Source organism: Panicum virgatum, chromosome 3K (genome assembly GCF_016808335.1).
Source record: "Panicum virgatum strain AP13 chromosome 3K, P.virgatum_v5, whole genome shotgun sequence".
NCBI classification, from domain to species: domain Eukaryota; kingdom Viridiplantae; phylum Streptophyta; class Magnoliopsida; order Poales; family Poaceae; genus Panicum; species Panicum virgatum.
This window is the reverse complement of record NC_053138.1, coordinates 31,675,122-31,699,519: the sequence shown is the minus strand read 5'-3', so window position 1 is coordinate 31,699,519 and position 24,398 is coordinate 31,675,122. Positions and strand designations below refer to the sequence as shown.

At 44.0% G+C, this 24,398-nt stretch overlaps 1 protein-coding gene across 1 annotated transcript; it reads left to right on the top strand.

Moving 5' to 3' along the window:
* The first annotated feature begins 21,516 nt into the window (after positions 1 to 21,516).
* Positions 21,517 to 23,380, top strand: LOC120700836. The gene is made up of 4 exons (XM_039985055.1): positions 21,517 to 21,523; positions 22,563 to 22,804; positions 22,872 to 23,076; positions 23,166 to 23,380. The coding sequence occupies exons 1-4, from the start codon at positions 21,517 to 21,519 to the stop codon at positions 23,345 to 23,347; spliced, it is 636 nt and encodes a 211-aa protein (XP_039840989.1). The 3' UTR covers positions 23,348 to 23,380.
* Positions 23,381 to 24,398: the final 1,018 nt, after the last annotated feature.

Below are 24,398 nucleotides of genomic sequence, written 5' to 3'. Positions count from 1 at the left end.
GGGAAGAAGAATAGGAATTTTATTGGACCGAATGTTCTTCCGACTTGACTGCTCCTTGTAATGTCTGCCTGCTCATAAAAGCCCTGTTTGGTTTGGAGCACGAAAAAAAATCTTGTATGCATGAAGTACTAAATAAAGTTTATTTGTAAAATTTTTTCACAAATGGACATAACTTTTTGCGACGAATCTAATGATTCTAATTAATTCACGATTAGCTACAGTAAACATCGTCTAATCATACGTCAAATGCCACACTAGATTCGTCTCATGAAGTAGCACAAAGTTCTGGAGTTGGTTTTGTAAATTACTTAGATTTAATATACCTAATTAGTGGTCAAAATGAGCTACAGTAAATTATGCTACTTCCTACTTGAAACCAAACAGGGCCAAACTTGGCTTCGTGTTCTTGGTCTGACTGCTCTCTCTGTTTTCCAGTTTTAGCTTTTGTTACCCTTCCTAAACTTCTGCTCTCCCATTCTAGGAAGAGCAGGCGCTGCTTACCTCCTAAATAAAAATTGAATTAGATGTATGGCTGTCAGTGAAATTTTTTATATCTTTTTGCAGTCGCCGCGGCCAGAGATCAGAACATGCAACTCAAACACATGTTCGGCAGAGTTCCATGTATTCAGATCGCCCAAGGTGGGTTCGAGGAGGACGAGCTGCCAACTTAACGTAAGTATCTTTATGTTTCACTTTGGTCAAGAATTAGCATTGCATTCCATTTTTTAAATATTATGGCCTTCTCATACATGCAATAGAATGCCTACCCTAGAATTTCTACATTTTGTATGTAATATCTACACCGTAACAATATGTTCTGATCAGGGCTCGAGAAGCTGCAGCTGAGGGAAGGACCAATGATAGCTTGGTCCTATACTTGCTGATATGTTCAAGACACTGTCACTAAATGACTCATCTCCAACACTTGACCAAAGTGATGGGTATGGCCGTTATTTTTTTTCATTTGCTCAATACTTGGGCTGCTTGCTGTTATAAATTATACCCCACAATATCTTGATTGTGGTTTGCATAAACTTTGGTACTATTCATAATTTTAGACCTCTACCGTACATGCCACCTCCAAGCTCCCCCCATTCTGGAACCTAACAAAGGAATCTATATCCGAGGCTTTTTAGTACTCCAGATGGTGATATTCTTCCTGTTTGCCCCCATTTAAATCGTGGAGTGCCCTTTCCTGTTGCGGGCCCCACTTACTCCTAGTTTGGGATTTAAGCAATCACAGTAGCACTGCGCCACTGCCCCCCTACCAAGTTTTATTTGCCGTCATAGCTAGGACTGTTTTTTTTTAATCATAGCATCGCATCGTGATCCTATCATATTTTACAAATTGTATATTTTCTGCAAAAAAATTTAATATGTTGCAGCAAGCACATAGTATTGATTTTGTGTAAACATGATTGGACTTATTCACATTATTTTCAATCCACCTTAATTCTAAATAGTATTTTATCACAACTCAATACTTTTAAGTTCCCATTTATTGATTATTGCATCACCTAATGTATCATAACATAAACATATATACATGGAAATTACCAAATTTGAGATGTTAAAGTTTTTTGTTTTGTTAGGATTGTGATCCTTTGTATCATAACATAAAACATATATACATGGAAAAGTTTTTTTTTTGGTAGGATTGGGATCGTACCTACTAATCCCATGGAATTGTATTAAACTTTCACATAGGATTGAGATACAAGGTGGGATCAGGACTGTTTTGGATTGGTAAGATCATAGAAACTATGATCTAGAATGGGATACTGACAACCTTGCCCCCTACTGCAACAGACATTGTCATTAGCTCATTGCAAATGGTCTCAGATATAGTCTTCAACCCTCCCAACTGAGTTATATCTTTTCCTTTCTCCAATGTGCGGTATGAGAGCAATATTCTTCCTTTCATGACATTAAAGTTCTTTTAAACAAAAGCCCTTTCGGGTCATTCTTTATTGTTGACGTAAAAATCAACGCACTAGAATCCGAGGGCAAGTGTTCGTCGAGTCACGGAAAATCAACCAAGCGTGCCAGTCAATTTGACCTGAAATTGACAAGGGAGAAAACAAAGTCAAATTCGAGAGCGTATCGGCTGGGATTCCGAATATCTCTCAGATGGGCGTATCGGCAAGCTTTGCCGATACTATAGATGACAAAAAGATATTAAATACAAGCGCGTAGTAAAGGAGCGCATCGGCAAGATCAGCCGATACACTAGATGACAAAATCGGCTTTTGGACAGCCGATCGTGTGTGTATGATAAGATCTAAGCTACGAATGTGTAACTTAGATGATACAAAGCTAAAAATAGATCTAAAACGGCTCTTGAGATAACAAAAGTGTCACTCCAAAACCTAAAGCCGATCTAGTATGTTTTTAGATGTGATAATGGCGAAACATTACTTGACCCTAAAGAAAAGACTATCTAAAAGATAAACTACTTAAAATATTACAACCGAATCATCAAGATTTTCGTAGAGTCCGGATCCTCTTCTCCTTCCTTAACTTCATCGGCAACTCTCCATCGGCCGAGCACCAGAGCTGGCGGAGCAACATCTTCGCAGAATATTCATCTGGCCCATCGGACGGGCTCCATCGGCCAATTCCAACCCTGTGCATCTTTTGGTTTCTTCCAGATCGGCCACCTTCCCTTCACAAAAATCACCTTCCTTGACACGTGTCAAAAAAGGTGTCAACACATGCCCCCAGTTTCGGAATAATTTATTTTGTTCCGAAATTACTCCAACCAGCAATCAAAGCCATTCCTCGTACCCCGTGCACACGGCTTACCCCATACAACTGGGTAAAACTCTTCTTTGCCCCTGGCCTTTCGCCTTCCATCCGCACAAACCTAACGCGCCGATTCACCTTTTGTCTTTTCACTTACACAGATTGGGCCATAAATATTACCTTCCGTCCTTGTATCGGCAACAAGTCTCCATTAGCTACAGAGCCTCCTTTCTTCTTTCTCCAGCAAAAACCCTAGGTCTTCCTGTAGCAATGGCGGGCTCCAAGCGCCCCGATGAGGGTCCTTCCAATGCCCCGCCGGTGATCCGTCGTCGCGTGGAGTAAGCCCCTCTTTCTTCCGTCTTCGGATTGCCATGCTTTAGTTCAACTTTGATCTCTAACTTTTCTGCCTCTTTTCTGTAAAGTGACAATGCTTCTTCTGGTTCCTCCAACTCGGAGGGACCCCCTTTCCCTGGTGTTCCTGAGAGCACCAAGGAGTACATTCGCCAGCTCCTTCACGAGAAAGATGAAGCTCGGCAGAATTACTCCCAGGAGACCATCTGGTCTCAGTTCCTTGCCGCCGAACTGTAGGCGGCGCAATCCGATCGGGCAACCCTCCAGGTCCAGCTCACCGCCGCCGACTCCAGGGTTGCTTGTAAGTCGCCCCTTCCGAAGCATTGCTCTCTCCTATTTTTCTGACTCCTTTTCTGACATCTTGCTTCAGTCCTGGAGTCGCAGGTTCAAACCCTCCACGCCGCAGCAGCCACCGCCACCGAGTCGGTGAACGCGCGCGGCGACACAGTCGCCGCCCGTCTGCAGGACATCCCCAACCGCATCCGGGAGGTCGCCGGACATGGGGTTCGCCGTGGCGCCGCCGTAGCCCTCGCCATAGCCCAGTTCGAGACCGGTCACGATCTCCTACAGGTCGAACCATTCCACTTCCCGCTGGGCAGCGAAAACTGGTGGGCCTTCGAGGAGCTCGCCGACGACATGGAGATGGCAGCCACCGCTATCTCCAAAAATGTCAACATAGAGGCGGTCATCGGCAACGTCTTTGCCGATGATTAGATTTCTAGGAGTAGCATCCTCCTAGAAATAATCTTTTACTGTATCGGCCAGATCCTCAGATCGGCCCCTCTGTAAACAGTACTATTAATGAAATATCTCCTTTTTCTTGCCAATTTCTATTGCAATTTCCCAATTGTCGTGGCAAAAAACCAGCTCTGACCCAAATTTGAACAATCTAGATTGTGTAGATTTTTTGCACTAAGGGCGACACATATCGTGTCGGCCATAACAATTCAACCGATAATTCAATTAATCGGCTATCCATCCACCCAAACGCTAGGGTAATACTTCTTCAAATATTTTCCGTTAAGAGCTCTAGAATACTCTTCCCCTTCGAGTGTCTCTAAAATATAAGCATTGCCAGGAACACATCTGTTTACTCTGAATGGTCCTTCCCACGTTGGCGACCATTTGCCGAATTTTGAACTTTTTGTTCCTATCGGCAGTATCAACTTCCAAACCAATTCCCCTTACTCAAAGGTCTTGGCTTTTACTTTTTTATCATACCATCGGCCAACTCTGGCTTTATTTGCCTCAATATTTATAAGAACCTTCAGTCGATGACCAGCCAAATCCTCTAATTCATCTTTCATCAGAGCAGAATACGCATCGGCCGTCAATTGATTCTGAAACGTGACACGCCGTGAATCAAGTTTCAACTCCCATGGGAGAACAGCTTCATGTCCGTATACCAAATGATATGGAGACACCTTTGTAGCACAATGACAAGCCATTCTGTATGCCTATAAAGCCTCATGAAGCACAGTATGCCACTTTCTAGGATATTCATCAATCTTTCTCTTGATCAATTTGATGACCCCTTTATTAGATGCTTCTGCCTGACCGTTAGCTTGGGCATAATATGGAGAAGAATTCAGCAATTTAATCCCCATTCTAGTAGCAAATTCATCTGACGTAAACATAGTACCCTGATCGGTCGTAATGGTCTGTGGAATACCAAACCGATAGATAATATGTTCTTTGACGAATTCAATCATCTCCTTTGATGTAACATTTTTCAGAGGAATTGCTTCAACCCACTTGGTGAAATAATCATTAGCCACCAAGATAAACTTATGATTTTTACTGGATGGAGGATGTATCTGGCCGATCAAATCAATTCCCCATCCTCTAAACGGCCACGGGTTGATTATGGGATTCATGGCTGACGCAGGAACTCTTTGCACGCTCCCAAACTTCTGAGATTCTTGGCACCCTCTGTAATATATGAAGCAATCTTCCAGTATCGTCTGCCAAAAATATCCGTTCCTTCTGATCACCCTTTTCATCTTATAAGCCGATTGATGGGATCCACAGACCCCTTCATGAATTTCTCCCATTAATACCTTAGCTTCTTCTTTATCGATGCATTTGAGCAAAACTCCATCAATCGTCCGATAATATAAATCTTCCTCCAACAATACATACTTGATTGCTTGGAATCTGATTTTTCTCTTCACTTTCTTGGATGAATCTTTTAAATAATCAATAATCTCTTTCCTCCAATCATCGACTGTTAATTCCAAGGCCATTATTCCTTCCATTGGCCGATATCCTGAAGCATGTTGAGCCAGCCGATTTGCATCACTGTTATAAAATTTGGGAACATGCTCGATGGTTACCTTCTTGAATTCTTTCAGCAGCCGGAGACATTTTTTATGATATAACTGCAAAATATCATCTTTGCATTCGTACTCCCCAACTAACTGATTAATCACCAGCATAGAATCTCCAAAAATCTCAACAGCATCGGCTTTGATCTCTCGAAGTAATTGAATTCCCTTGAGAATAGCACGATACTCAGCTTGATTATTGGTTGCAGAGGCTTCAATCGAAAATGAGAACTCAAAATTTGCCCCCTGAGGGGAAATCAGCACCACACCAATTCCAGAACCATTTCCACATGAAGATCCATCAAAGAATAAAGTCCAAGGAACAAGATCTACCATGTTTAGTTCTGGTTCATAATATTGCACAATAAAATCGGCTACGGCTTGACCCTTAACTGCTTTAGCCGATTCATATCTCAAACCAAATTCTGACAATGCCAAAGTCCATTTCCCTATTCTTCCTTTTAAAATCGGCAATGAGAGCATATATCTAATAACGTCATCTTTGCTCACAACAACACATTCAGCCGATAATAAATAATGTCTAAGCTTGGTACAGGAGAAGTATAAGCAAAGACACAATCTCTCGATAGGAGAATACCTGGTTTCAGCATCCAGCAACCTTCTGCTCACAAAATAAATAGCTCTTTCTTTTCCTTCAAATTCTTGAATAAGGGCAGATCCGATAGCACGTTCATCAGCCGATAAATACAATTTAAACGGATTGTGCTTTTGGGGAGGAACCAACACCGGAGGATTTACCAGATAATGTTTGATTTCATCCAATGCCTTCTGATGTTCCTCTCTCCATACAAATTTCTGATCGGCCTTCGACTTCAGTAAAGAATTGAACGGCCGAATTTTTCCCGACATATTAGATATAAATCTTCGAATAAAATTAATCTTGCCGATCAATGACTGAAGTTCAACCTTCATTGTAGGGGCTTCAACTTTGTCGATAACTGATATAGTCTTCTGACTAATTTCAATTCCTCGTTCATGTACCATAAAACCCAAGAATTGGCCAGCTGATACGCCAAAAGCACACTTGTTTGGATTCATCTTCAAACCATGTCTCCTGGTTCATTCCAGAGCTCTACGCAGATCGACCAAATGTTCTTGGTGCCCCCTTGACTTCACAACCACGTCATCAATGTATATCTCCACAATTTTGCCGATGAGTTCATGAAAAATATAATTCATGGCTCTCTGGTACGTAGCACCGGCATTTTTTAATCCGAAGGTCATGACTACCCACTCGAATAAACCAAGGTGTCATGGACATCTGAACGCAGTCTTGTGGATATCTTCTTCTGCCATAAAAATCTGATTGTATCTTGCATTGCCATCCATAAAACTGATCACTTTGTGCCTAGCAGCAGCATCTACCAACATATCAGCTATTGGCATAGGGTAACCATCCATCGGCGTAGCTTTGTTGAGATCCCTGAAATCAATGCACACTCGTAGTTTGCCATTCTTCTTGTAAACAAGAACCACATTAGAAATTCATTCGGCATAACGACACTGCCGAATAAAATTAGCTTCAATTAACCATGTAGTCTCGGCCTTTATATCTGGCAAAATCTTATGATTATATCGCCTCGCTCCTTGTTGATATGGCCGATATTCCGGTTTTATAGGCAAACGATGTTCCACAATAGATCTATCCAAGCCAGACATCTCATAATATTTCCAAGCAAAGCAATCTTTGTACTCTCTTAATAAACTTTTCAGTTCCTGCTTGTATTTGGGATCCAAGTTGGCGCTAATAAACGTCGGCCTCGGTCTATCACCATCTCCGATGTCAATTTCCTCTAGTAAATCAGCCGACGTAAACCCATGCCCCAACTTCTCTTCCTCCTCTAGGAACTCATCCATCAGGAACTTTCTGAAGAACCGACTGCTTGGATCGGTGTGGAACTGTTACTGGCCGATTCACCATCGGCCTTAGCCTTGATACGCCAGACTTGTGATTTGACTCCTTTCTTGTTCAGAGTCTGTTCTTGCTCTTCTTCAATGATCTCCAGCTGGCGTAACCTCTGAACACGTCGCTTTTGAGACCTGGTCAAACCTCCTGGGCACCATTGAGATTGATCCGTGCGATCAGGCTCAAGTTCTGGATCTCTCCGCATCGGCTGATCATCTTGTACTCTGTCATCGGCCACCTGTTCTAGCCGATCGTGTACAGGCACTCTTCTCCCAGCAGGATCATGTAGCATTGTCCTGCCCCCCAGTCGATCATGCACCGATACCATTTTTCCTAGCCGATCATGTACAGGAGTGCGCTCACGCCGATAGGACTCATGACGTGACCTTTTATATGATCGGCTGCCTTGACCATTGCATTCGGAACAATCATATGCCGATGGTAATGTCAACCCTTCTTCCCAGCAGTAGACAAAGAAAGGACACCTCCAATGATCTTGCTCGCATCACTCCTCTTCTTCTCTACGCTGCCGCCTTTCACGATCACGCTAAAACTTATTCAACAGCATTTGAGACGTTACATGTCTATGTGGTGCCGATGAACGTTCAACATCCCGCATCGAACCCTTTCCTTTGACCTCATCGGCCACTATCTGCGCTTTAGGATCAACAGCTCCAGATTTCTTGGCCGATGATGACGTCAGAATCTTAGCTTGAGAAGAACCTTCATCTCTGGCCACATCAACCATGTTCGTGGCGAAAGGATGTCCGTCGATCTTCATCGTCTTCTTGGGAGCTGTAGCAGAACCGCCCAAATTAAACCGGCTTAAGTGCGCTAACTATCATTTTAAGTATTAATCAAGCCACCGCGCACTTAAAACGGTGTAATCCGGCAGCCTGCTGCGTTTAGGATCGAAAACACCAGAAGTCTCACCCGAAGGCGAGCACAGATGATTACAAGCAGACTAATGTTCTCAAAATTAAGTTTACAAAGAAAAGTATTACAATTAAGTTTAAATAAAAGTTATTAGAGTTAAAAGTGCAGTGGAAATTTAGAAAGGAAGTTCAGTTTGAAAACCACGAGATCTACGAAGTCGGGAGGATGTCACATCGAGCCCACCGACGTGAATCCTGGTCAGCTTCCACCAACAATAAATACCTGAAAACAAGGTAACAACAAACCCTGAGTATACTAATACTCAGCAAGGCTTACCCGACTGAGGGTATACTTAGCCCATTATCTAGACATGCAAGGCTTTTTGGCTCTGGAGTTTGTTTTGCTGAAAAGTTACTAATACTGGATCCTTACTTTTAATATTTTAGCTCAATTTAAGTTTATCAAGCACCAACTAGATTTGCCTGACATCTAAAGCAAGCATGGTTGATCACATTATATTTTCCAAGAGTATCATAAACATATCTCATCACATTGCCATTCTCGTTCCACTTGTTTACTACGATGTGACAGAGAGATCAAGGCTCTCATAACCGCGAGTTACGGCGAATCGATCCGATTTAACCTTGCAAGGTGGACCTAACTCACACGACACGTGCAGCCACGCCGGACCACATATGTCAATTGTTTCCATCATTACCCCGACGTCTGAACCACGCCTGCCAAAACCCGGATGAATGGGCCCCTCACGACGAACTCCCAGAGAACCCGAAGGCGACATACATTCCATCACCCGCCATCATTCCACTCCCAGAGTAGCAGGTCGCAGTTCAAAGTATCGTTGCAAATCAGGTAATTGGCTTACCGGTTTCGACTACCTCCTACTTCTGGCATGTGGTTAGTACTATTCAATCCTCGATCAATGTGCCAACAATGGTACGGTCCTCAATCGACACAGGAGGAGGTCCACTTTCCATACATTCCATATCCATAATCCAATTCCTCTCCGCCCGGTTTCCATTCTTCTTTTCTCACAGATTCATTCTCAAACCACTTTGCCATAAGTAACAAGGACCTATAGCTCGCGAGTGACAGGAATCACTCGACTTCTACCGAGTCCTAATTAAGCATGGCAGTACTAACGACCTGCACACTAGTAGAGTAACTGAGGAAACCTAGGGATCATGCATCTATGGTTCCAATCAACTCCTAGAAACGTAAATGCACAATAATTATATAATAAACATTGAATACCGAAATTAAGGGTTATGCTCCGGGGCTTGCCTGGGATTAACACTAAGTTAGTTAGCTTGCACTGGCTTGATAGCATCTCCGGCCCTAGCTTACACTTTAGTCGGTCCTTCCATCTTCTGGATCGGTTCATCAGTACACCATCTTCTGGATCGACTCCAACATCACCCTTCAGCTCCACACGTCACACATCTAGCGTACCTAAATGAGATGCAACAATGCGGATGTCTGAATGCATGGACAATGCATCGAAAAGGGCAAGCAAGATAAGCACAAGGTCGCTATTGCATGGCATGAGCATCTAAAGAAGTGAAGGTTAATTAAACATCACACAAGTCTACCGTAGAGATAGAAAGTACAGCAAGCATGATACACAACTAGCAGATGATATAAATAAAGTGTTTCGCTTCCAAAAAAGCATTACATAAACTTATTTTGGAAAAGCTAAGACACAGCGTAAAGCAGGAAAGGTTAGACTAGAACTTCATTAACTAGCAAGTATGAGCAAGAGAACACACTAAGGTTTTCATTTAGCTTAACCAACCAACATAAGCAAGATGGAAATAACTTGGGACTTCTATTCAACTAAAAAGCACATAGAACCAAGCGATATGAAAGCAACCCATATTCTGATTCTAAATGCAACCACCTGAAATGTAAACTGAACCAAGCAATATAAAGCAAACCACATATGATCTCAAATGAGTTAACACGCAACAAAGCATTTCCTAGTAACTGCATACAAGGAAAACTAACACTAGGAACCAAACAAAAAGTGAAAACTTAACTTGCAATCATAAACTGGTAACTAAATTTTACCAACATGATAAGCTACAAAGAAGAAGTGTAAAAACAATTAACCAACATTTATTGATAACATAAAGCATTTATTTTATCCTCAACAACACAAACTGAACCAAAAATAGATTTTCACACATGCACATAGATTCTAGTTCTGAAATTTTTACAGTGAACTAAACATGCAAAGAGTAAGATATTGCATAAATTGCATAAATTTCATAATTTTTTGACTTTCCGAATCACAGATATTAAATAAAAAAGCTAAAACAAGCATTACTCATGATTAAATCAATACATCATAAAAACATTAAATAAACAGCAGGTTAAATATTTTTCCTAAGTTCTACATGCCAAAACAAAACTAAACCAACTGGTTTTACTTTTTTACCATTTTTCTACTATTTACTAAGCATTTTCAAAACTTGAAACCACTTAAAATAACATTTAAAATAGAGCAAAAACTATTTAGAAATTGAAGATCAACCTGTAAGTAAAGTTGTAGATCTTAGAACAAGGAATCCAACAAATTTTAGTTTGTATTTTTCTGATTTTCTATGATTTACTACGATTTTCCAAAGTTTCAGCCAAAAATTTCAAAAAGGTCCAGCGCGACACTATTTATCTGAGTCTTGGTGTGTGCAGATAGGCCCCTGGAAAAGTTCTAATTCTCGCTCAAGGTCCCTGGTCGCGATTTTTGGCACAGAGGAGGCTCAGGAGCTCGATTCCGGCGATGGGGTGCTTCCCGGCGGCGAGGGAGAGGTGGGGGAGCATGAGAGACTCGATAGCTACCTCTGGGTGGCCTCAGTTGATGCCGGGGTGATCGGAGGAGGGCCGGCGATGGGAGCAGGCGGCCGGCGGCGGCGGCAGTGAGCGACCACGGCGAGGTTCCGGCGGCCGATTCGGGGCGGGCTCGGGCCGAGGAGCACCGGTGGGGCGTGAGGAAGCTTGTGGGCGGGTCGGTTCGGGCCGAGGGAGGCCGGAGGAGGGGGCTCCACGGCGAGCAGGGGGCGGCGGCGCTGATGGCGCGCGGCAGCGCCTCTGGCGCGCAAGCAGGGTGTGGCAGAACCGCCTAAATTATCCCGGCTCAAGTGCGCAGACCATCACCATAAAGGCAACACCGGCTCAAACGCACTTCAAACGGAACAATTCTTGGTCTGTCGGGTAACGTCCCGATGCAACCACCGGTTCTCGGATCGAACAAGCATACCCCGCACGAAGGCGAGTCCAGAGATATTACAACCACAATTTTTACATCACAGGCATAGAAGTTATTACAAACCAGTTCTAAAGCATTAATACAAGACCAAACGTAGTAAAGCAGTTATACAAGCCATAACTTAAGTTCAGAGTTTAGATAGCGGAAGATAAAACACGATGGCTACAACACGTCGCAAAAGGATACCAGACTAGCCCAAGCATAGTATCACTCGTCATAGTCATTGCCGGCCAAAGACGTATCCCACTCTACGGACCAGCCAGGAGGCAAAGAGCATGGATAGGTCAAGCTAGCGATTTGATCCTCAAAACTCATACCTGAAAGAAAGTTCAACAGCAAGGCTGAGTATTCTAATACTCAGCAAGACTTAACCACCAACGGGTATAAATAGCCCACTTTAGCTAGACTATGCAAGGTTTTGTGAGGCTCTGGTTTTTCTTTTGCTGAAAAGCAATAAAGAGTATGTCCTTACTTTCAAGTTTTAGCTTTCAAGATTCTAGTTGATTAACCATTTTATGTAAGCAACTACTATGCAATCATGGTAGAAAATTAAGCAAACATCAAGATTGATAAATAATATTGTTGCTCTTATTACTCTGTGTGGCAAAGGGATCAAGCAGTATCATTTCATCGTGAGAGGCGGACGATTCTGAATCGAAATTCAACCTTGCAAGGAAAACCTAACTCACACGTTTGGAACACCGTCGGGTCGTTTCCAAACAACCGTTTGCCTTTCTTTCCGGCTTGTGGATAGGAACACTCTCTCCGACTACAGGGCTCCAAGGTCCACCCTTCTACGAGGTCCACCCTTGTCCCTAGAAGTCGCAGTGTTGCGCAACATAAAAATAAAACCTATCCCTAAGAGAGAGTGTCAGGTATATCCACTCCCCGGTCCAATCGGCTACTAGGCTTGCCGCGTACCATATTGACGGCATGTGGCTAGTACTTTCAAAAACTTAACCATCGCTACCACACACCGCGACCTTAGCAAGTTCATCAACACAGACGGGGTCTCACATCAAGTCATGATATCGATCACAACCCCGTCCGTCGTCCTTATATTGATAACAGAAGTAAACAAGCAATACCTATAAAGCTCGCGAGTGACAGGCAATCACTCGACTTTTACCGGTCCTATAAGCTTAGCAAGTAGTCGAACTCAAGTCTAGTGTTCAGTACATAGGTTCCTAGGATCATGCATCTAGGGTTTCAATTCAAATCCTAAGAACTGTAAATGCACAAGTAAATAATGACAGTAAATGATAATAATTTGAAATATAGGTTATGTCCGGGGCTTGCCTTCTCGGTAGTTGCTAACTATTTCAGCCCTAGGCTCTTCTGAACTTTGGTTCGGGGCTTCAGTTAGTTCCGCAGTGTTTACTTGAGCTTCGAGATCACCTCCGTCAGGCTCCGGGATCAGCTCGTACGTCCCGTCTGACAAGGTAGTCGTATCTATATGTAATGCAAGAACAACATTATAAACACACATGGGCAATCGTTTATAGAGTAGTTAAACAACAAATCTAACTACACAAGGCATCATGACCAACAGCACAGATGAAGTTCACTAACTTCATAAACAAGTGGGGTGATTTCCTATAACAAATAAGTCATGGTTTGCAAATAAATAAATAACTCAAAGCACAAACAGAAATAAATTTAGCAAAATTTACCCTAAACATAAAATGAACAGATTAAGCTACCCTGTAAATATCATGCCAAAATATGTAGCCATTTATTCACAACAAAACATTCATTCAGATAACACCTAGAATAAGTTTGAATTATACAGGTCAAACTAAAGCAAAACAGAAGATCAAAATTTAACAGTAGGTCAACAAAGAAATAAACTACCAACTGTGAATTTTTCATGATTTTATCTATAAATAAATAAATATGAGAAAATAAACAAAACAGACAACAGATTAGCAAGATTTATTTTTAGCCCCTGATCTAGCCATGAAATGAAGCTCAAACTTCCTGGACAAGCTAATATACTCCAGATGAACACTCAGGAATAATTACAGGATTTATCAAGAACAGAAACTATTTATCATAAATAAAGTCTATTAAACAAGGATTAAATCAAATAAATAGCTACACAAGAGAACTGATCATGAAATGTTTATAGAAAAGCTAGTGTTACATGAGTAAACTACCATAAAAGTTTCACTGCAAGACATGGCTTTATGCAGTAGTTAAGAAAAAGATGAAATCAACTAATATTTATGCACTAGAAACACAAATCAAAATCTACAGCAAAAACTTGCAACTAAAGCCTAACATATTATGGTTCTACTGCATAGATCTCTTCAAGAGGATTCCAAAACATCAAGATTTGCTATTTTACGAATTTTGTACGAATTGATATTGAATTTCAAAGTTCACTGAAAATCATTACAAAGCAGTCCCTAATGCACTATTCATCTGAGTCTAGGCCTATTCAAATAACCCCCCGGGTTCTCTGGAATTTCAAACCCGAGGTCCTCGGGTCGGGTCAGAGGGGGAGCGCGGGTTTGACCGGCGGTTTCCCGGCGAGGGGCTCACCGGCGGCGAGGGTGGAGGGGTGCGTGAGCTTCACGGGTTCAAGGCGCACCTCTAGGTGGTCTAGGGTTGCGGGGAGGGGCTCGAAGGCGGCGGCTCGATGGAGCAGGGCGGCTCGGCGGTGGAGGCAAGCGACGGCGAGGGTGCTCCGGTGAGGATTGGGCGAGGGGAGGCGGTCTGGGAGTTGCGCGAGGACGAGGCGCGGCTAATGGTGGGGGCTATTGGGGTGGAGCGGGTTTGGAATGGTGGCTCCGCGGCGGGGTGAGCTCGCCGGGGTTCGGGGTGGAGCGGCGGTGGCGTTCCGAGGCGTGGGAGCGAGGGGAGAGCAAAAGAGTGCACGAAATCGATTTCTGGGGTATGTGTAGTGTTCAGGCGCTCGCTAGATGAGGCCGGCGGCTTCTGCAGCGGGCTCTCCATCGCGACGGCGAGGTGGCGGCGGCGCGGGTGCTTCTGGACTCGGCGGCGCGCGTGTCACGGCCGGGGAGCTCCAGCGCGAGGCAACAGGAGGGGGAGGAGCTCCGGGGCGACGCGTGGGTGACAGCGCGAGGCGAAGTAATGGCCGGGAAGGCGCTCCACGGCGCCGGCGGGCGGCGCTGTCGGCGGCGGCGAGAAAACAGAGCAGGGGGTTGGGGAAAAGGAAAAAGGACCCAAACGCAATTCCAAAAACTCCAGGGACCCCACTGTAAAACAGCGATAACTTTTAAAATAGGGCTCAAATGAAAAAGTGCCCAACATGAAAGTTGTTCAACTTTTCAAGATCTACAACTTTGATGTTGTGCAAAAAATTATTTGACCAAAGATTCAAGAGCTAAAATTAAAAACATATAAAGGAATTTGAATTCTAGGAATTTTGTCTTTTTCAAAGCAATTTCACTTCAAATGTAGACTTACAAGCAAAATTGGATGCCATGCAATAAATGCACTGAAATTTTGCAAAAACACCCTCCACAAAAGCTATAAACAGAAATAACTAAAGAAAGGACCTTGCATAAAATCATAATTACACATATAGCCTTTTATAATTACAAAAAGATCCCTTTCAAGCAATTCAAGCACATGATGCATAGCAAACATACACAATTACTGTGCAGACACCTTTTTAATTACTGTGCAGACACCCAGGGTGTTACACAGGGGCTCAGCCCGGCTCTAGGAGGAGTGGAGCAGGTGCGGGGAGAAGCGAGACGGCCTAGGGCGCGAGGAATCGCAGCGGGGCGGCGAGGGAAGGCCGGCACGACGCCGGCGGCGGCACTCTGCTCGGCTCAAACCGGAGGTGGAAGGGAAAGGAAGGAAGAAGAAGAGAAGGCGCCCAGGGAGGAGCGAATAAGGTCGTGTGCGAGGGACAAGGCCGAGCGCGGCGTGGAGGGCGAGGATCGCCGGGCGGCGATGCTTGGAGGTCGCCGGCGACGACGCGTGGGCGTGCGGCATGAGCGCCGAGAGCAGTGAACAAAGAGAAAAAGATTCAACGAAACTTAGCTCGATTTTGACCATCCAAAACTCAAAATTTCATATAGAACCTCGAAAAATTCCAAGAATGAAAGTTGTTCAAAATTTGATTTCCTCCAACTTTTGTTTTAGGCAAAACTTCATTTGAAGATCAAATCATGGTTTAAAATTTGAAATGTTAAAACCAAAGCATTAATGTCCTATTCAAAGCAAAATTAAAAGTTTTCTTCAAATTTTGTGCTGAAACTTAAAAAAAAACAATAAACACGAAAGTTTTTTTTTCACCACTCCAAACTCTACAAGTTTGTTTTTAGGCAAAAGTTTATTTGAGCAAGAATTTAAAAATTATTTTTAAAACATGTTTCATTGGATTTGAAAAATAGTCATCATTTCATGTGTTAACAAGCTAGCAAAAATGTAATTAAAAAATATTTTATGCATGCACGATTAGTGTTAATGATGATATCAAACACATGATTAGCCTTAACTATAGGTGATTAACACCTGAGGAGTTACAGAGCCTCAAACCTCAATCTCCCTTGTTCGAAAGCCATCTAAATCTGCTGTCGGAAGACCTTGCACTCATTTGTATCATGCGATGTGGCATTGTGCCACTTGCAGTACTTTGTATTCTTGAGCTCGTCCTTCGATGGAATCTTGTGACATGACTTCAACTTGATCAACCCTTCCGACAATAACAAGTCAAAGATCTTGTCGGCTTTGGTGATGTCAAACACATACGACTCAGGCTCTTTCTTTCCAAACGGACACGTCACCAGCTTCTTGCAGTTCTGTATCCACTCAGGCGATGCGACTGTTTCTTGCTCCTCTTCAGACTCATCATTAGCAGTATATTTCACATAGTTGATCTTCTTCTGAAAAGCTTCTTGGACTCGTAGGATCGAGTCTCTCCTGTCATCCGACTTGCGATCTGGCTAATACTTTCTAAAAGTGATCGGGTGCTCTAGCCTAAGAGGGGGAGGGGGTGAATTAGGCACTCTAAAAACTTAGACCTATGGCTCCAACTAGTTTGCACAAAACTTAAACTAAAACAAGCTATCTAGATGTGCAACTATGGTTGTTCTAGTGTGAAACCCCTATCCCAAAAGAGTTTAGCAACCTATCGCCTTTCCTATTCAAGAAACTACTCTATGAAATTAAAGGCATACAAAGCTAGTATGAAAAGCGGAAGCTTAATTGAGCGGGATAGGAGATAGCAAACTCTTGACGCGGGTGTTTATCCTGTGGTTCGGTTAGCCACAAAGGTACACCTACATCCACGTTGTTGTAGCACTCACTAAGAGTATTGCTACTCGGCCATCAAGTCTCTTCCGTGAACACAATCACGGTCACCTTGGCCCCGGGTTCCACTAAGGAGCTTCTCCACAAAGGATGGGGGTCTCCACGTCCCCCGCACAAAGATGTCGTCGCTACTCCACACCAAGTCGGAGGGTCGATGACATTACCGGCGAGCTTCAAAGCTCCAAGGTGCCGGCGCACCAAGCTCTTGTTTTGGTTCACTAGAGAACCACAGCACAAAGGCTCAAAGCCTTGCAATCACACTCACTAAGAGCTAACCTTTACACAACACTCTCAAAGTGTGCTAAGGGCTAAGGATATGATCACTATGCTCTTGTATGGCTTGGAGGTGTTCTTGACTATGTGTGGGAAGTCTAGCAACTCCAGCAATCTTCAAATGGCCGGGGTGAGGCGTATATATAGGCCACCAAGTCTTGTAGCCGTTGTTCCAACGGTCAGCAGAAAATCTGCGTATCATCGGATGAACCGATGCCTCTGTCTGGGGTAGCGTCGGTTCATCCGGTCACTCTAATACCCGAAGTAGCCATTGAACTCCTAACAGCTGACACAGTGACCACCAGTTGAACCGATGCTTTCCCGTCGGTTAAACCGGTCACTCACAGCATTCTCCTCTTCTGCTGACGTCATTACACCGATGGTAAGCACCGATGCTTCACCGGTTCAACCATTGCTGAAGACTTGGCTCTTGCGCGACTTGCATCGTCTCTGGAACACAGTACGCCCAGTGCACCGATGCCCCTTTTTGAATCATCGGTTCATCCGGTGCCTATAAGCTGACTTGGCTTTGATTTCCTTTTGCACAAAAATACCATGGCGTCGGTTCTTCCGACAACCATCGGATGCACCGAAGCTCATGCGTCGGTTCTTTACGATGCTACTGACCGAAGAGCTTTCAGGGCGCTGCCCTGAGACCCGCGTAGGGGCGGCCCTTCGGGCCTTGCTATGCCTATCTTCTCTTTCTCTTTGTCATCACTTGAACCTAAAAGCCTGAGAATGGTCATCTTAACAATCATATTAGTCCAAGTGTTGTGTTGTCATTCGATCACCAAAATCACTCGAAATGGCATAAATGGTGCCATGTTCGTTTCACTTTCAAACTCTTGCGATGCATATTTATCTTTAATGTGCGGCAAGAGTCCATTAAATGCTGCATCGGCCAACTGTTGATCGGACAGAACCAAACTGTAACATCGGTTCTTGACATCTCTGAATCTTTGGATAAACGCAGCAACCGATTCATCGTTTCTTTGTCTCAAGCCGGTCAAATCGGTCAAATTTAACTCAGTAATCCCAGAGAAAAAGAACTGATGAAATTGTCTCTCTAAAACGGCCCAATATAATATGGAGTTTGCCGACAAAGTGGTGAACCAAGCAAAGGCCGTTCCAGACAAAGACAAGGAGAACAAACGGACTTTGAGTGCATCCTGGTTGCCCGCTTCTCCCAACTGTAGAAGGAACCTTTTAACATGTTCCATCGTAGAAACTTCTCCCTGCCCTGAGAACTTTATGAAGTCAGGCATCTTGTACTTGTGGGGAAGAGGAATCTGATCATAAGCCGAAGGATAGGGAGTCTTGTACATGATGGATTGTTGCTTTGGCCTCAAACCAAACTGCTCCCTCATCACTTCAGCTATCTTTGTGCTCCAATCAACTTGCGGTTCAACTAATGGCATTTGCCGAGGGGAAACCGTGCTCGCTGCATCGGTCATCATCGCAAGTTGCTGAGCTACATGGTTCATCGGCTGTCCAGCCGATTGCATCTGATGTGTTTGCTGTACTACCCGATTGGGTGTTTGCTGAGTCATCGTCGGCTGTGTAGCTGATGGGTTAGCCGATTGTTGACCAGTAATATCCATGTACGGCACATTGACATACCGTATCTGTCCAGTTGCTTGATTGTGGAATACCCCGTTGATTCCCTTTTGATGCGGAGATTGCGACAATAACACTTCTGAAGGAGACTGGGGTTGGAGCAGGATAGCAAGACGCTGCTGTGGGGTCATCGGCGGCGGCGCCGATGCATTAGTTTGTGCCATCTGTTGTGGACTCCATGCGCCTTGTGCATTCGGCTGTGTTGCCAATGCATCCTGCTGTGCACCCATCGGCTGAACGGCCGATAGATCAGGCTGAGAGGCTATCGGCTGAGAAGCCGGTGCATTAAACTGCATCTTGGGTGGCGTAGAAAAGAAATCCGGATGTATACCATACCTAGTAGCAGGATCCCATCCTTTAGGAAATACGGACGCAAATCCACCTTGCACAGTTGTAGCAATCGGCGGCGTGGTTGAGTAGATAGGATCTGTCGTACCCGCCAATGCTGCAGAAGTCATCTGGGGTGGAGTTTGACTGTTGCTTGTTCCTACCTGGCTATCTTGAGCCGACAGGGCTGCTGCCATAGACACCTCCAAGGGAGTATATTGCATCTGATCTGGTTGTATATAGCAAGGACCCATGCACCCTGGTAACGTGCCTTCAGCAAAAGTTTTGACCACTGCATTGTGCACCGTGTTGCCTATGACTGTTGCACTCTTGATGAAGGCTTGTGCCACAGCCTGGCCAACTGCGTCTATCATTTTGCTTTCACATTGAGCCTCTGTCAATGGCTGGAAAGATGGAAGATTAAACTTCTTGATCACCTCACCAAATCTGTTAACGCTGTACGACTTAAGGCATTCACGTTTGAATTTCTCCACCAGCTCTTCATATTCCTTCTTTTGTTCTTCTTTGAGCTTATCTTCAGGAACAGAAATCTGGTTTTCTTCACTAACTGCAGATTTATCTGTGAGTTCCACCATGTTGAAGCTTTCGTGTCCCACCGAGCGTGCCAAAAGATGTGTTGACGCAAAAATCAACACACTAGAATCCGAGGGCAAGTGTTCGCCGAGTCACGGAAAATCAACCAAGTGTGCTAGTCAATTTGAGCTGAAATTGACAAGGGAGAAAACAAAGTCAAATTCGAGAGCGTATCGGCTGGGATTCCGAATATCTCTCAGATGGGCGTATCGGCAAGCTTTGCCGATACTATAGGCGACAAAAAGATATTAAATGCAAGCGCGTAGTAAAGGTGCGCATCGGCAAGATCAGCCGATACACTAGATGACAAAACCGGCTTTTGGACAGCCGATCGTGTGTGTATGACAAGATCTAAGCTACGAATGTGTAATTTAGATGATGCAAAGCTAAAAACAGATCTAAAACGGCTCCTGAGATAACAAAAGTGTCACTCCAAAACCTAAAGCCGATCTAATATGTTTTTAGATGTGATAATGGCCAAAAAGCATAGAAAAACCTACAAATCTAGCCGATATTGATAATTAGTGAATAAATCTAGACGAGACGACAGCGATGCGCCCGGAAGTCAAAGCCTAGATGAACTCAATAACTTTTGAATAGATTTGAACGAAACCACAGCGATGCGCCTAGTAGCTAAAGCTCAAATATACTCGGTAAAACGAAAACTCACCAGCAAATCAAGTCGCTCGAATGTGAGACGTCCTTGATCAACTTGAAAGAACTCATCGAAAAAAGAAGAGAAAAGGCGAAGTCGCCGAAAAAAGTGCAAAGGAATTGTAAAGTTTGTTGTATTGGATGTGTATCAAGTTTTTCCAGTCCCTTACAAGTGATATATATATCCTAGCGTTATCAAGTCCTAACCGATTACGGCAAATATTACTTGACCCTAAAGAAAAGACTATCTAAAAGATAAACTACTTAAAATATTACAACCGAATCATCAAGATTTTCGTAGAGTCCGGATCCTCTTCTCCTTCCTTGACTTCATCGACAACTCTCCATCGGCCGAGCACCAGAGTTGGCGGATCAGCATCTTCGCAGAATATTCCTCTGGCCCATCGGATGGGCTCCATCGGCTGATTCCAACCCTGTGCATCTTTTGATTTCTTCCAGATCGGCCACCTTCCCTTCACAAAAATCACCTTCCTTGACACGTGTCAAAAAACGGTGTCAACATTTATGTAAAGCTTCACATGTGATTATCAGTAGCTAGGGATCACAGATTTACATGTTTAGTTCAGAAAGGGGTAAACCTCTACAGAAAAACTTATCTATCTTTGACTATCTTTGGCTGCACTCATTCCATTTGAGTAGTTGCTGGTATAAAATGCAGGTTTATAGTGAGAGCCACATGCAATTATTGTTTATTATGTTCAAGGCTGCAAATTTATTTTCTGCCTGACCTTTTCCTCTTGCTGTATCTCTTGCACTATAGGAATGGAGGTCCACGAAAGTTGATTTTATTTTTGCAACAAGTTTGTGGTTTATTGACTGTCTCAAATTGTTGATACAAAGTTGAAATTCTAACCCTTGGATGTCTTCACGACGTTACCAAAATAGCCATCTGGGTTGTCATGCAACTCATGTACGATAAATTCTAATTGTATTTTACTAGATCTGCACAGTTTTTAACATTAGATGTCTCTTGACCTAGCCCAGCCTACTCAATTTAGTCTGACTTGTGCAACCAATCTCATTTGATGAAGCCAGACTGTCGGAGGAGTTCGGAGTTGAGGTGGAGTAATAATACCCTAAATTCCCCAAACCAACTACCGCCAAAGCAGCCACCTTCATTGCCATGGATGGCGGATGCTAGTGCTGAACCTGACCATGCCCTGGCCCTGACCTAGTAGAGGAACCTTTTCGTATGTGATACGTGTCTGTCAGTTCCATGCCTCCCAATGGAAGGTGTGGAACTTTTCTTTCCTGCCCTTGCTGCAACATTTCCCTGCCACCAGTCCATCACAATCACAGAATTTGCTAGTGATCTCGTAATCTCTTTCCACCATAATCCAATCGATTGAACTGAGATAGCTTTTCACTTCTGTTCTGTTCTATTCATCTGACACACACACACACACACACACACACCCCACACACACAAGTTACAGATAGCAGGTCGCGTATCTCAAGCACTACTGCGAAGCGCTCAGAAGGAATTTGGGAGCAAGGTTAGATCCGTTGGAAAGAACACAAGATGAGCTTTCCAGATTGTATTTAAACACTTGAATCGGACATCTAGCACAAAATATAGGACTGTTTTCTTCCGGTGCGTAAATCTGGGAAGATAGATTTGTGGTGGCATAAATGACAGTAGAAATATGAATGGATTTGGTGGATCTCGTGGTGACTTAAACGTGACCAGAACTCGAGAATACAGAGAAATGTGGAACAATAGTTCACTAGTGATTCTTTAATTTTGGTGCCGTCACCTGTTCTGGAAGCACTGTCACCCAGGTAAGCATATCAGGACTCAAATTTCATAAGATGTGTATGATGATCATACCTCCAAATCTCCAATTCTGTTAGATGTATATTGATATCATGGGCTTGATTATTATGGCCAAGCATTGTGATGCTTGCCCAACATGAGCACTGCTCAGCCATGAACACATGATAACACTTTTTTGATGCTTTAAACTCGTCCCGTGCATCTTTCATGTGGTGCATATGGTCATTTCTGTGTATATTTGTTGGCTCGTTCTTTTCTTAAGTATGTGCATGCGATTATTTTAGTCCATTATTTATGTGCGGTCCCACTGAGACCTAAATTCTTGGGTTGCTCACTTTCAAACCATGCAAGGAGAGACACATCCCTCATTAGTGAATTGTTGTTTACTAATACTTGTGCTTTTCTACAAGTCACAGGAGCGATGTGAATTTGAAGAGTACCTAAAAGAGCATACATTTGATAATTTAGAGGATGCTTGGGCATTTCTTTCTTCAGGTAAACGTGCTGCCCATGTTAGGGCTGAAGCAGCTGAGGATGAAGCATTGTCTCAGCAATCTTCACCAGATAGATATGAAGATTGTCCAGTTCCAGCGCTGGAACATCATCAATCACTTGCAGCTGAAGGGCAGTATTCGAAAGTTTCCAAAAAAGAGATTGCTCAGAATGGGAAGAAATGGATAACTGATGAGGTGAGGGTGTCATTTGAAAAATGCATGGAAGGAAAAGATTATCCTGAGGTTTGTCTAGTGTCTCTTGTTGTTTTTAGTTGTCGAAAGTTCCATTAAAAGATAAATGTTGTTGTAGGATCATAAGTATGAGTTTGATGAGCTTCAGCACCAGTGTTTTAGTGTGGAAAACTACTACAAGATCTTCCACCACTTTAACTTCACCGTAAGGATGAAGGTGTCTGGTTCAACGGACTGGACATCAGTGCTTTTCTTCGCTGAGGTGAAGGAGATATTGAGACAAAAAATGTACTTCTGCTGTCCCTTGGAGCCATATGAAAACGGTATGAAAATACTATCTGAATTAATATTGATAGCAACAACAATTGTTTTGTGCTCCTTTGTAATAATGTTTTTCTGTTGAGTTATACAGGACTTTGCTATGCATGCAAGAACCAAGGAATAGATGATCTAAAGCATCCAGTAATTGGTGCATTTGATAGAGGCAGTCCGGATACGGTATTCCCTCACATGTACGACAGTGACTCTTCAGATGAATTTACTCCAGTTAGGCTTGCAGATGAAGCTGAGGATGAGAGTATTTTTTTTAGATAAAGGAAACTTTATTGATATTAGCTGTATCCTGTTCTTCACTGGTGTGAATCTTAAAGTTGAATATGTTGATTCGAGAGGCAACTAGCAGTTAATGCTAAGGTAAGAATGCTATCATGTACTTGGACCAATGTGCATAAAACACTGGTTTGTGTTAACTGTATTGCAGTGTTTGTCCTAACATCATGGATGTTAAAAAGAAACGAACGGGAGTCGGTGGCCAGGAAAATTGGCCATGCAACTGACAGGCCAGGGCACTCCCTCGTCCCGCTCACTGATGGTCTGCCTTGGCTTTGGGATTGTGCCACCACGTACACGAGTTCAAAAGTTCAAATTCGGCAGCTCACCAACACTTCATATCCCTGCTGGCCATATAATCTGCACTATAAATCCCAAATCATTTAATATCAGAGTGGTGTGATGGTGCTTGAGATGCCTTCGGGTATTTTCTGTCTACGAGCAAGTTTAATAATAGAACCAAGTTTAATAATAGGGACGCCGCTTTGACTTTCCAGGGTCCCCGTGTCACCTCTTAGGGAGACATGGGTGGCTCCAACGCTCACCGCCGCATCCCCCCTCCCCACCCTCCTTCCTCGCTGGAGCAGGGCTGCGGAAGCTCGTGGGCTTTGGTGGCGGGGTAGTTTCAAGGTCATGGGCCGTGTTTCGCGTGGGCGTGGATTTGGGAGGAGGCCGACGAGGTTCAGCAATGGGAATGCGGGGTTGGTGCGGTCGGCGGGGGCTCGAGGCAGCACTAGCCAGTGTTCGGATCTGGGTGCCCGTGGTCAGATCTGGCCACGCTGATTCTGTGCGGCGGTCATTGACGCCGGCGGCGTCCAGCAGCGGAGGGTGATGAAGGTGCAGTTGGGCAGCGCCTGCGGCTCGCAGTTGTGTGGGTCTCCCCGCCGTGACGCGCGGCGGCCGCGCCGTTGCTGCGGTGGCCCAAGACATTAGGGCCGTCGACAAGATTCGGCGGAGGCATGGAGCTGGCTGCCTTCGCCTGTGGAGGGGCTGTGGGGAGCAGCGATGGCTTGGTGGCGACGCCTCCGGCCGGCGA